The 13,392-nt window shown below is 43.9% G+C and overlaps 1 protein-coding gene across 1 annotated transcript in view; it reads left to right on the forward strand.

Moving 5' to 3' along the window:
- LOC147712654 (suppressor of tumorigenicity 7 protein homolog) overlaps positions 1-13,165 on the forward strand; it is a 1,198,755-nt gene extending 1,185,590 nt beyond the window's left edge. The window contains exon 15 of the mRNA XM_086923345.1: positions 12,765-13,165. Coding sequence (XP_086779471.1) covers positions 12,765-12,860 — 96 coding nt within the window. The 3' untranslated portion in view covers positions 12,861-13,165. The remainder of the gene's footprint in view (positions 1-12,764) is intronic.
- The last annotated feature ends 227 nt before the right edge of the window (positions 13,166-13,392 follow it).

Raw genomic sequence — 13,392 nt, forward strand, 5'->3', positions numbered from 1 at the left:
CTGTTGCGAGGAGCCTAGAAGTCTGTGAACAGATAATTGACAGACAGACAAAGACATATAAAACAAATAAACAAGATAATCATTATTGATCATATTTCATTGGGTGTACATGCTTCACACCACCTCCATAATTTGGCGGACGACCTCTGCACGCCACCAGAAGTGCAGCTCTATCTCCGTCATGGAGACTGCACCCCTGCCGACGCGATCTTCCTTGCAGGAACTCAGGATGGCCTGTGTGTACTGGCACCACCACCAGAGCTGAGAGATGCTGCGCACCGACGCATGCCTTCGGGTCAGGCTCTGAGATTCCGAGTGTAATGTGCGGCAGCCTACTCTGCTGCTTAGCGAACGCAGTGGGTGGTGCCTGTCTCGTTGCCAATGTAGTGGGGGCCCTTGTCCTTGGGGATCTCGTGGATGGTCCGGCCCACCCTAGCCCACAGTCTGAGTCCACACAGTGCTTACAGAATCTGGCATGCACTGACCACGAGCGGTAAGGAGCCCTTTATTTATCCCCTCAGGTTGCGCCCAACCCTTGGTCCTGCGTGCTGCGTAATCGTGGCTTGATGTTCCAGGGTGGCTAACTACACTTGGGTACCACCATTGTTAGTCTTTCCTCCTGCTTCCAGTGGGAGAGCCAGGGCTTCCCAAGATAGTGGCCAGCATGGAGCCCAGCCACTTGCAGCCCTCTTGATTAGGTGTAGATAAGATCATGCTTATTCTTTGTCATCCATTGAAGTGGATGGTTCATTACAGGTTGTTTTGTATGTGTCGCAGCGGCAGTGTTGCAGATCGTTTTATGTGCTAGCTCTCAAACTTCACGGCTCTCAGCGTGTCACTTATAAGACACTGACGATTGATTAACCTCAAACAGATGAGAACACGTCTGTGGATGTCGAATTGCTTTTTAGGTTTCACCCACACATCGCTTGCACTGTGCTTGTGAAATCTCTTGTATTTAATATGTCTTAAAAGGGGGCTCATATCAGTTCCCATCGCCAAATTACTGTGTTCATTCGCTTTTGTGTAGAACCTTTTTTCTTTTACTTACTCTGGCTGTTCGCATTTACAATACTTCGACTAAAGCTGTTCACACTGTTTAAGCCCCATTCACTGTCAAAATAAGATCTCTTCCCACGGGAAAAGGCAAGCAGCTTCTAACTGTATGCTTCAATGCTTGCTTTTTATTACTTAGTTGTGTAAAGCAGGTACTTTAGCCTTAGAACATTTGTGGCATTTCCTATTCATGCCTTAGTAACTTTCTTTACACTTTGTAGGCATTATCTAACTGATTTTTTCAACTTAATCTATTTGGTCATTGTGATCAAATTCTAAATGTTATAATAGACGTTGCTTGTTAAAAATAAGGTTAATATACAAGAGCTATGCTGTATTTTACTACTAAATAGGAAGCCATAAGTGCGGTTTATTTGGAGACAACAGCGTCATGATTTGAATGGTGCAGCAGGTGCAGTAGCACTGGGCCCAAAAGTTGTCAGAACTCCTCTAAACACATAGTATTGCTTTATTTGACTACTAAACAGACAGTTACTATTGCTGTTACCTTGCAAATAAAAGGGACTTGATTTGAATAGTGCAGAAGATGCAGTGGCCAAAAGCTCTAGAGATCCTAGTAAACCCAGATTATTGCTGCATGTTATTACTAAACAAGACAGTCACAAGAGCATTTATCTTCAGGTAGTAGGTTCATGATTTGAATGGTGCAGCAGGTGCAGTAGCACTAGGACCAAAAGCTCTAGGCAGCCCACTAAACACCTACTTCTACTATATTTTACTACTAAACAGGTAGTCACAAGTACAATTACCTTGCAGACAACAGTGTCATGAATTGAATGGTGCAGTGGCGCAGGACCCAAAAGTTGTGAAAGCTCCTCCAAACACATAATATTGCTATTACATCAATTAATTCTATTAAGTATCACCAGGCCCAAAAGTTGCCAGACCTCCTCTAAAAACTTAATATTGCTATATTTTACTACTGTACATACAGGCAGACACAATTGCAGTTATCTTGCAGTTAAAAGGTGCTTGATTTGAATGGTGCAGAAGGTGCAGTGGAACCAGGGGCAACAGCTCTAGGGACCCCACTAGACGCTGAATATTTCTACATTTTACTACTAAACAGGCAGTCACAAGTGCAGTAATCTAGCAGGTACTAGAGCCCATCATTTCAATGGCGCTGCAGGTGCAGTGCCACCAGGGCCAAAAGTTGTCCGAACTCCTCTAAACACCAAACCAAATTTTGCTGTATTTAACTAATAAATAAGCAGTCACAAGTCCACTTACCTTACAGGCAATATGGTCATGATTTGGATAGTGCAGCAGATGCAGTGATACCTGTGCCCAAAGCTCTAGGAACCCCTTTAAACACCAAAATATTGCAATATTTTACTACTAAACAGGCTGTCACAAATGCAGGTATCTTGTAGGCACTAGAGGCATCATTTGAATGGTGCAGTAGGTGCAGTGGGACTGGGCCCCAAAGTTGAGAAAACGCCTCAAAACACATAATATTGCTATTACATCCATTATTAATTCTGTTATTTCCCTCTTTAATTTTTCGAAATGTTTCTATTACTTACCTGAACTATACCTCTACTAACAGTATAATATATTGCCTTTTTGTACTTAAACAAGTCATTACACATAAACAGACTTTATGTAACTTATATTGTACAACTACTCCGCAAGCTACAACTTACAACAAAAAACAGCTGATTATTAATCACAGACGAAACCTAATGCATTTACCAGTGCTTGTTAAATGTGCTGTCATTCTAACTAGACGTCACCTTTAGAACATGGCCTTATTCGAGCCTTTGCATGTATTCCATGAAGCAAAGAAGTAGGGTTCCGCCCCGAAAGTTTGCAAAGCCACCCCTTCACCTTTGGCCTTGATTTTGGCATTAAAAGTAATAGTAAAAGAGCACAGGGGAGCGTGATGTTTACCGCGCAGAAATGTTTCTTTTCTACCGCCTTTTATTGCGGGTGGTGTGTTCTCATGTTTACTTGCCAGGATATTGAAAATGTTGCCTTTAACACTAGACTGAAATGCTTCTATGTCAGCCAGGATTTATTGAGACATGGTTTCAATTATGCAACATAAAAAAAAACGGAAGCGCATATATTGTGCTGCAAATACAGTGCTGCCTTTTGATGGAACCCCATCTGATGACTCTTTTGTAACTCAAGTTTTAGTCATGCATTGTAGGCCCTCGGCGTGCAGTTCTGTTGCAATACGTTTTCCCTGCAGTTACAAAATAAACCAAGGGAAAAATGTGGAAAATAAACTTGGCAGCATTTTGTGCAATTCCAAATGACTGAACTACCTTTTGACGATTAAACCCGTAGTTCTGAAGCTACCAGTTTCAATGTCCTCCTTACCAATGGTTTCAAACCTTTAAGTTGTATTTTAATAAAATCGTATTTTTACAATTTAACGTTTGCTTGAGAAGTGACTGTTCTAGTGCTGACCTGAACTGAGTTTCCTCATAAACGAGGCATTTTTTGGGGCATACCAAAACAGGTAGTGCATCAGAAGCTGAAACCTGACAAGTTCTCGGTGTCCTTCAAAGACAAGGACTGTTTGGTTTCTTTTTGCGCTCATAGTAAGCTCTGCTTTCAAAACTAATCCCTACCGTTTCCCTGATGCTCATTAAACGAAACCAGAGAATTATCGTCCTTGCCCAGCTGCTTAACTTTTTCTGTCGATATGTCTAAACAGTTTAGGATTGTGTTTACCTCTGGGAAATGTGGACATGTTCTAGGCCTGGGCCAATTGCTCGGTAGCTCGGCCGTTGAAATGGTGTAAACAAGTCCTGTCACAAGCTCCCCAGCTGTTTGCAGTGCGCAGAGTTTAATCTGCTCCTCGGAGTGTGTGTGCCCTTCAGGTCATCCAACTAAGATGGTGTTCATTGTGCAGCCTGTGCTTGGAGCAATGGACACACATTAACTACTACTGAATGTTAATCCCAAGACCTTCGCCCAGATGCATGCTTGAGTTCGTAAAGCTAAACCATTCTGGCAGTTTTAAAAGCAAAATGGGGCCTCCAAATGTTTATAGGCAACGCTGTGGCGCAAGCATGTTGTAATGCAGGTCCAGCCTTCTCTACATCTTTAGCAAGCCTCATTGACTAAAATGAGTTTTAGGGGGTGTTAGGGTTCTCTCCAAAGAGAACATTTTGGGAAAAAAGAATGGGCAAATGGAGCATTTTCATTGTTCTAAGAACACTGCAGACTCCTGGGGAGACAACATTGATAGACCTAGTGCAGTTAATTACCATCAGCATCCTCAAGCCCAAAATACAATTTTCACATCAAGGAAGAAGGCCGACTGGAAGAAGGGCATCTATAAAGCAACTTTTGACACCCAGCAGATAGGCTACCATTGGGCAGGTGCATTGTATATATTTTTGCTGTTTAAAATACACGGATCATTTCAATATTTCGTTTCCATATGAATTTATATAAAAAAAAGAAAATAATTATTGGAAATCAAAAGAATCACTATCGCGTAAACGAGAAGTTATCACTGCCCTTCCAAGCTATTCTGTCAGTATGCAAATGAAACATTGCCCACACACTGCACAGTCGAGTTTTGCCCTCTGTTAATTCGTGGTTGTTGTACAGTAGACAGGCTGTCACCCACCTCAAGGCCAAGCAAGAAGAGATCACTACAAAAATGACCCACTATAAACCTGCATGTAAAACCACATGAAACAATATGCCTGGAACCACCTGTTGGGGGGGGGGGGGGTGTTACCTGGAACCACCTGTTGACCGAGTGAAGGGGCATCGGCTCCTCTCTGTCACGCTGTGAGGGAAACGGCTTGGTCAAAGTCTTTGGGCAGAACGGGAGCGCCAAGAGACTCCCGAAAGATTTCATCTCCCAGCAGCACCGGGGCGGCGCATCCTACACACGCCACCAGCGCGACCAGCAGCGCTAGAAAGGGGAGAGCTCCCAGGAGCCCCCTGGGGGAGTGTTACCTGGAACCACCTGTTGACCGAGTGAAGGGGCATCGGCTCCTCTCTGTCACGCCGTGAAGGAAACGGCTTGGTCAAAGTCTTTGAGCCGACCGGGAGCGCCGAGAGACTCCCGAAAGACTTCATCTCCCAGCAGCACCGGGGCGGCGCCTCCTACACACGCCACCAGCGCGACCAGCAGCGCTAGAAAGGGGAGAGCGCCCAGGAGCCCCCTGGGGGAGTGTTACCTGGAACCACCTGTTGACCGAGTGAAGGGGCATCGGCTCCTCTCTGTCACGCCGTGAGGGAAACGGCTTGGTCAAAGTCTTTGGGCAGACCGGGAGCGCCGAGAGACTCCCGAAAGACTTCATCTCCCAGCAGCACCGGGGCGGCGCCTCCTACACACGCCACCAGCGCGACCAGCAACGCTAGAAAGGGGAGAACGCCCAGGAGCCCCCTGGGCGAGTGTTACCTGGAACCACCTGTTGACCGAGTGAAGGGGCATCGGCTCCTCTCTGTCACGCCGTGAGGGAAACGGCTTGCTCAAAGTCTTTGGGCAGACCGGGAGCGCCGAGAGACTCCAGAAAGACTTCATCTCCCAGCAGCACCCCCAAGTAGATCTAATCTAGGAATTAGGAAAAACTATGCCAAGTGCCACGAATGAGAAATTTACATCGGTGGTAGGCCCTATTGATAACTACCTGGTGAAGATGGTAAATAAAATTAATAATGATAGGAGGGTCTCCCTAGGTAGAGGATGCCCACCTGACCCCGCTGAAGATTCTCTGACCCCTTTGGAGGATCCCCCAGAGGTTGCCACCCCTGAAATGGGTCCCCTTGTGGCCACCACGGTGGTAGCCCAGGTTCACTCTGAGCCCCATTTAGAAGTTTTAAATATATCAAGTGTTGGCAATGAGGAGGCTCTGCCAATCACTAGACCAGTTAGAACCTGCAGGAAACAACAAAGCAAAAGGGGGGTAAGCATACAAAAAGAAGGGTAAATACCTCCTTACCAGCAAAACACACCATTGATGAGTCTACTATATTACAGGAAGAAAGTAATGTGGCTAACATTAACCTAAGCCCAGACCAATTTGCCCAATTACTTCGCTCTATGGAAGCCAAGTTTGAAGCAAAACTAGAAGAGTATGTCCAACCCGTAGTGCGCAAACTCGATAGTGTTACTGCCGAAGTAAAGAGGCTAGGAGGGCTGATAGCCAAACAATTAGCTTTGGCTGACAGTGCAAAACCTGCTGGGAAGGGCACAGGTGGGGTAGAGCAGGAAGATAGGGCTGATAATCAGCAGCAATCCTCTCAGCACATAATTAGAACTGACTCAGTTACCCCGGTCCCTACCACAGTAGTGAGCGTAGTTACACAACCGACTTTAGGGCCTGATGGTACATCTAGTAACAATCCTGTTAGGAGAGGTAAATTTATAAACCTTCCCCCGGATTGCACCCCCTACGTAGTTGTTTTAACCAATGTCCCGCCCCTTGATTTGCATTCGGCCCAGACACCTGAGGAATCGTATGATTCCCTCAAAAATAAAACTGTGTCGTGGTTGAATATGAGGTGTGGTTTCCCCATAAAATTTGCCTCTGAAATTATACCAACTAGAAGGGCTAACTGGATTGGCCCCTCTACAAAGACGTGTAGCGGGGACTGCATAATTGTAAATTTTAGACACCCACAACATGTGGCTACAGTTTTGTCAAGGGCAGCCTCTATGACGTACGATGCCAATAGTATTTGCGTGCGCCCTCTTGGGTTCTTCTATAATCACCTAACTAGAGCCCCCCCACATAGTGCGAGACTGAGACCATATACACCTGTCATGTCTCGGACGCCAGGCTTATTGCAGGGATCCGGTGGAGAGAATTATTTTAAATATGGGCCTAATATTGTCAGACACAACAGATTTGATGCACTCTCTGGCTTAGAGATGTGCGATTGACGAGAGGTTTGTGAGGGTCCGGGAGACGAGACCCCCCTAGATTTGGTTCCCTTGGTACCTGAACATACTACATTGATTTCTCACAATACATACTGTAACCCCGCAACTGTGTGCAACGCCGTGGGGGAAAAGGTTAAGATGATAAGTTGGAACGTTGCTGGACTGCGTTTCAAGAGAGATGATAGCAACTGGTTAAACTTTGTTAAACAACATGATATTGTTGCTCTCCAAGAGACATGGGACAAGGACTGTGATTTTTGGATGGATGGCTTCACATCGCATTTTGTCCCTGCATTGAGATCGTAAGCAGGGAGAGATAGAGGGGGCCTCGTGCTATTGGTCTCTGTGAATGTAAGGGGGAGAGTTAAAAGGGTAGATTGTGCCTCCCATAATTTTCTTATCCTGGAATTAAGTCTGACTAATAATACCAAATTATTTCTAGTGAACTGCTATAATTCGCAGCAATGGGATTTCCCAAATGAGCATTTAGTTTGGTTGACAGATTTTTTAAATACCTATAAGGTAAAGCAAACCACTTTTTGCCAATAAATCTTGTTGGGCGATTTTAATGTGCATTTATGTAGTCAGAACTGTCTATTAATTGATAATGATGGACCAGATTTCACATCCCCGCAGCATTTCGAGCATAATCACAAGGGGGAAGCACTGGAGAAACTCCTGTCTAATAATGATTTGTTTGAAGCAGGGTTTTTTGATAAAAGTACCCGTGTTGCCACGTATATAGGTAGGGATTGTGAAACAATAATTGACTGTATATTTCTCTCGTCAGGACTTTTAAAATACGTAATCTCTTATAATGCTATACCTTCTTCTTTTAGTGACCACAATCCTGTGGTGATTGAGTTAGTAAATGTTTTTTTCTATTAAATAAAACTGTTCCGCCACAGGCGGTAGTTGAGGTTAAAGCCAAAGATCAGGGGAGGAGGGTAAACTGGAGTAAGGTTGTGCCAGAGGATTTTTTCCATACCATTACTGCAAAGGCTGCCCAGGAACTAAACATCTGTGGAGATCCTCTCTCTAATGTGGAGGATGTAATAACCTCATATGAAGTTATTTGCTCCCAAGTGGCAAAAGAACTTACGTCCAATCGTCGAGCAGCAAAAAATAAACCGGTAATGGCCTGGTTCGACGACAAATGTACTAAAGCCCATAACCTTCTTAAAAAGGCTCTTCACGATCTACCTAGGAATAAAGTTCTGGTTGCCCAGCTTAGGAGAGAGTACTCAAGAGTAGTTCAGGCACGGAAAAACGAAATTAAACACGATGCATGGGCTGAGCTTATGGATAAAGCAACCCTAAAAGATAGTGCCAAGTTTTGGTCTATTATTAATACCCCCTTGTTTTCCTGTAATCAAAATTCTGTCTTAGAACTAAATATTGCAGAGGAGGACTGGTTGAGCCACTTTGAAAAAATCTATAGCTACCCACTCTGTCCATCTTGAGTTGGGGATAGGATATATAACAGATATAATTAAAATAGCCCCTATCCTGTTATGAATAAAACTTTGGTTGAATTCGAACCTAAACCACAAGATTCTAAAGGACTGCATCAATTTAGATAACATGAAGGAAATCCAGTGGTTGTCCTATATAAAAACGTCAGCTGAGAATATGGGGCGCCCTATGATTTTTTCCAATCCAGAATCTTTATGTAAGGCTGACTTAGCGTGGGTAAAAACTAATTTTACTAAGCTAAGTGAGGCAGAGCGGGAAGCAGTAGAATTATGTAAACCATCGGTCAGGGGCCACCTCCTGGTTATTTTGTCATTAGCGATGTCTCCTTATTTGTCCATTGTGACTAACTCTTTTCATAGATGGCTATTGACAAAATTCCAGTTCAACCAAATACATATGGTATTATGGGATTTGCAGGGCTGGAGTAGGCTCAAGGACGCTGCTCCGTGCAAATGTGATGATTTTTCTCCCCAAGACACCTTGCATTTTATGTTTTTTTGTCCTTTGTACTACGAGGCTAGGAAAAGGTTTATTTTTCCATTACTGAAAAAGATGAATTTTATTCAGTGTAAACCTGCTTTACTGTTTTTACAACTGTTGGAATCCCCCGAAATCATGTTTAGTGTTGCCAGCTTCCTTGCTGCGTCTGATAGAGGCAGGAGGGTTAGACAGGAAGCTGCACAAGAAAGTTAATCTTCTTAATATAAGTCTATGTATACTGATTATTGGCTTTAAAAATGGAATTGATTGTTAACGATTTTTAATGTCCTTTGTACTGTGTTTTTACTTCGTGTAACATATATTTAAAAATATTTTTAATGTTTTGTATATGTATAGCATACTTTTATGATTTTAATTAATCGAATAAAGTGGTTTGACTTGAATATGCAAAAGCACACCTGGAAATGGATGCGCTGGCATGGAATGACTTGAAATCACTGAGACTTTACGTCCACTTCATGTACATATGAAACTGTGCAGCAGTTAACGATAGTTCACGAGGTTTGCAGTTTAGAAATGCTAAAAGTGACAATATTGCGGTATATACACAGACGCACCCTGAAGCATTTCCCTCACACTTCGAAAGCTATCTACACCGTCATTGCACGTCGTTTTCAACATGGCTGTGCGCCTACCTTGCACCGTTTACAGCACAGAGTTGCCAGTTCTTTTTTGCAGTTTTAATGGCGCACTTAATTATTCAGCTAACGCTCTCATAGTTGTGGAAAGAAGAAAATCCGAAGCGATGCTTTCCAAAATGTAAACAAGATTAGGCAACCAAAGATAAGCAACCCCGCCCCCTCCCAGCGCAGGCCGCAGCTGTAGCATAGCATTTGCCAAAGTCAGAAAGAGCTTTTCAACAGACAGTGGTCTGTTGCTGAAAATGTAGGATTGAGTGCGACACCTTTAGGACAAAAAAATAAGAGCGATTTGAAAACGCTCCATTTATTAAAATCCCCTTTCACCTGTTTCACTGTGAAAATGCTTTTAAAAAGCACCGCACACACAGGACCATTTTCAACTAGTGTCACTCCAGTGGAATTCGCACACACTTAGGCCCTTCCATCTCAATCACCCTGTGCTTGTGATGTAGACCAAGCCAAAGAGTCTGGTAAATATGACCAGGAGCGGCCACAAAAGCTGCAGATTGGTCAATAATGAAACGGCCTCAGAGGCTGAAAAGCCTGATTAACGGGCAAGCGTCAACCACTTTTTGGCAGACAGCTATGTATCTGTGCGTATATTTACAATATGTGTATGTGCTCGCGCATGCGGGGAAGTGAATGAGTGTCTGAAGCCTCCTGTAGGCAAATGTGTAGGCATTTAAGTACACCCACGACCTTAAGTGTGCAGATCCTATTAGCACACAGACTCCCCAGTAATTATGTGAAACAGCTCCCTCCTGGGCCCTATAAAACTATCCTTAACTTCACAGACAAAACACTTGTCAGTGTCTTAACAATGACTGTAAAAACCCATAACGTTACGTAATCCATGTCAGCGATGCAGCCCAATTTACGTTTCTCATGTTTTTTAATTCTATTTGTTTTTGCTTTTTCCAAATGTTGCCACCGTGCCAGGACTGGAGGCATTTGATTAAAAACTGCTTGCCGCTCATGCCGCAGCTTTACTACAGGACCCATCCTGCTCCGGGAGCACTCCGCCCATTGGAGCCGCTGTACCAGGAGGCACTTGATTGACATAGTTTCCATCGTTTTTTCCTGCAACATTAAGAGTCTTGTATAACCACACTTTCAACTCAGCCTCCTTTATGTGTGGCTGCTCATGACTTTGTGTTGTATCCCCCCTAAGGCAAGCAAATGTAATGTAAAGGCAAGAATTAAGTGACTTAACACAAATATTTACCTGTTAACATCAAATGTGTCACAAAACCAGTCCCCGTGCATGCTGAGTGCGCAAATGCACGAAAATAATCAAATAAATAAGGACAAAAGAGGTTTCTGTTCCTCAATTGAATGGAAATGTATTCTTCCACTCCGGACACCGCCCACCTGCTAATTTATTTGTTTATTTATTTAAATGTATTTACCTGTAGTAAGTGTAAAGTTCAGGTTTCGTAATCGTAGGACCCAGGAGGCTTTTACCACCAACCTACGCCTTTTGTGTTGGCAAGAAAAGTCCAGGGAGAGACCCTCTCCGGTCCTCCCACCACCGCGTTGCCTCAGGTCACATGTACATTGCAGAGGCATCTAGTAACAGATATCTGTAAGCCAGTCCTGATGCTGCTCCTGCTGGTGCTGCAGCGCCAAGATTAGCTGGGGCAGGGAACCTCACCGCTCATTAGTGAGACCGGGGGCTGCAACTTTGAGTCAGCTCAATAATGTGTACTGTTGGCGAGACTGTTAGGGAAGCCTAATGGGCATGTCGGGCTGGACGTAGAAAGGCAGCCGTCCAACCCGACATGCGCACTTAGGTGTGCTCTATGCTGGCTTCTGTGCAGGCAGGACCCCCTACACCCCAGGAACGCACTGGAAGTGTGCTCAATCTCACTCAGCTGCACGCAACCGGCCCGCGAGGCTGCCGCTGAAATGAAGCACTTAAATATAATGAGGGCATGGCTGCCTAATGGTGGAGAAGTGTGGCTCAGGGGTTAGAGGCGGCAGACCCGGAAGCTGAGATCGGCCCTGGACCAGGGTTCAATACCCCGCCTCGACGGGGCTTGGGCTCAATAATTCCACGGACTCGATAATTCTCGCTCCGGTGCCTACTCGACTCACAGGTTCACACTCTGCGACTCTGGGCAATAGCTTGCTTAATCTCCACAACGGCCCCTCGCGGCGGGATGCCTGGCTTTCACCTTGTGGATACCCTGCCGGGGTTATCTCACAGGGGAATACCAGGACGGGTTCCCTAAGCAAGCGCTTAGATGCCTGCGATGTGGGTGGTTTGCGATATATAAATACATGTACATTTACATTTACATTTAATATAGTACATTTAATTTTGGGGCCAGAGGCAGAAATATAAGTGGAGTAACGCCCTAATGCCCTCAGAGTCCTCGCCACTGTATGGAAGTACCTGTTTTTAGGATCTGTTGGCTGCGTTTGGGCAATGATCTATCAACACAAAAAGTCTGCTTTGAGACCGCGTCAATTTTATTTTCTGCATTTACACCAAACTACTACTGACTTAATAGGATTTTAATTGGGACCCTCAACAAAACTTAACTATGACATTTTTTTAGAGTCTCCATTTTTCTCCTTCTTGAACACTCGTTTTGAGATCCCATTGCATTTCGGCACAACATGTATAAAGTTATAGTCCATAATCTTCTGAATCAAGTTCCTGACTAATGGTTAAGTTAATGAAAGTGCACAACCTTGTTAATTTCCTTAGCAGTGTTTGTCAAAGTAGCCTTTTAACATGGGGGATGTTGAGTTGCACCGCCTCAAGCCTGCCTCAGCTTTCGAGTTTGCTGCATCCATCATCGGCAGATTTAGGTTGCTATTTAGTGTCAAATCTATTTCACACAAAGCCACACTTTCAGGCTGTTCACGTGTCTGTTTATTTTCCACGTTTTGGAACATGGTCGGCAAGTTTTCAGATAGGTTAATTTCTGTTTTTTCGTTGGACATCACTTGAAAATTGGTCATATTCTGCCAGAAATACAATATATACAATGAAATGCATGTAGGTGACTGTGTTTCAAAATACCTAATTATGCATTTTCCATCTATTCGTTAGCTCTGACTGCCAATTCTTCTCTAATTTTTAGGTATTACCTTAAGCAAAGTGTTTCAAAAGGGGATTTGTCATGAACATCTTGTCCACATTTGTTTGATGTAGAGCATGCACGTTTCACTGCCCATGTTTTCATTTCTTTCAGTTCTTCAGCACACTCTTCTCTCCCTTCAAGTTTGCAATGGAAAAGATAGAGGGCTTCATGCCATCCGGTTTCTGGCATCAGCTGACTCGCATCTAACAAGAAGGCCCTGTTTACTGAACGTTTCTCAAAGTCCTACAGGATTCTTTGTAGGAATGAATAACAACTACACCAGGGAGAGACTTCCGTGCTGAACGCAGTGTATGCACGGACAATCATCCTGGTCCCGGCAGCAGCAACAGAGTTTCACCTCCTTATCTTCTGGGACTGAAGAGTTCATGTTCTTGTTGACCACTATCAGTTTGAGCCAGCTGTTTAATCTCAAGGTCTTTGCACTATATTTTATGTATGTAATGTGATAGAAAAGACAATTCGACCTAATAAATCATGTCATGTTTTCCAGATTTGAAATGTCTTCCTTTCTTGGAAACATTTAGATCAGCAAGAGGGTTTTGCTTTTCTAGATGGTGTATCTCATGGAAAGATTTTGGTTCTACAACTCTTTAAGCGCTGAATGAACTTAAAACACTTCTATACATTAAACTGGGCTTCGTAGCTCTTCTCTAACTGCAGTGGGTTCAGCTGATGGTATCCCTTGTATGACATGCTTATGGTTTTTAGGGTGTGTGGG

This window comes from Lissotriton vulgaris, chromosome 5 (assembly GCF_964263255.1).
Source record: "Lissotriton vulgaris chromosome 5, aLisVul1.2, whole genome shotgun sequence".
Lineage (NCBI taxonomy): Eukaryota > Metazoa > Chordata > Amphibia > Caudata > Salamandridae > Lissotriton > Lissotriton vulgaris.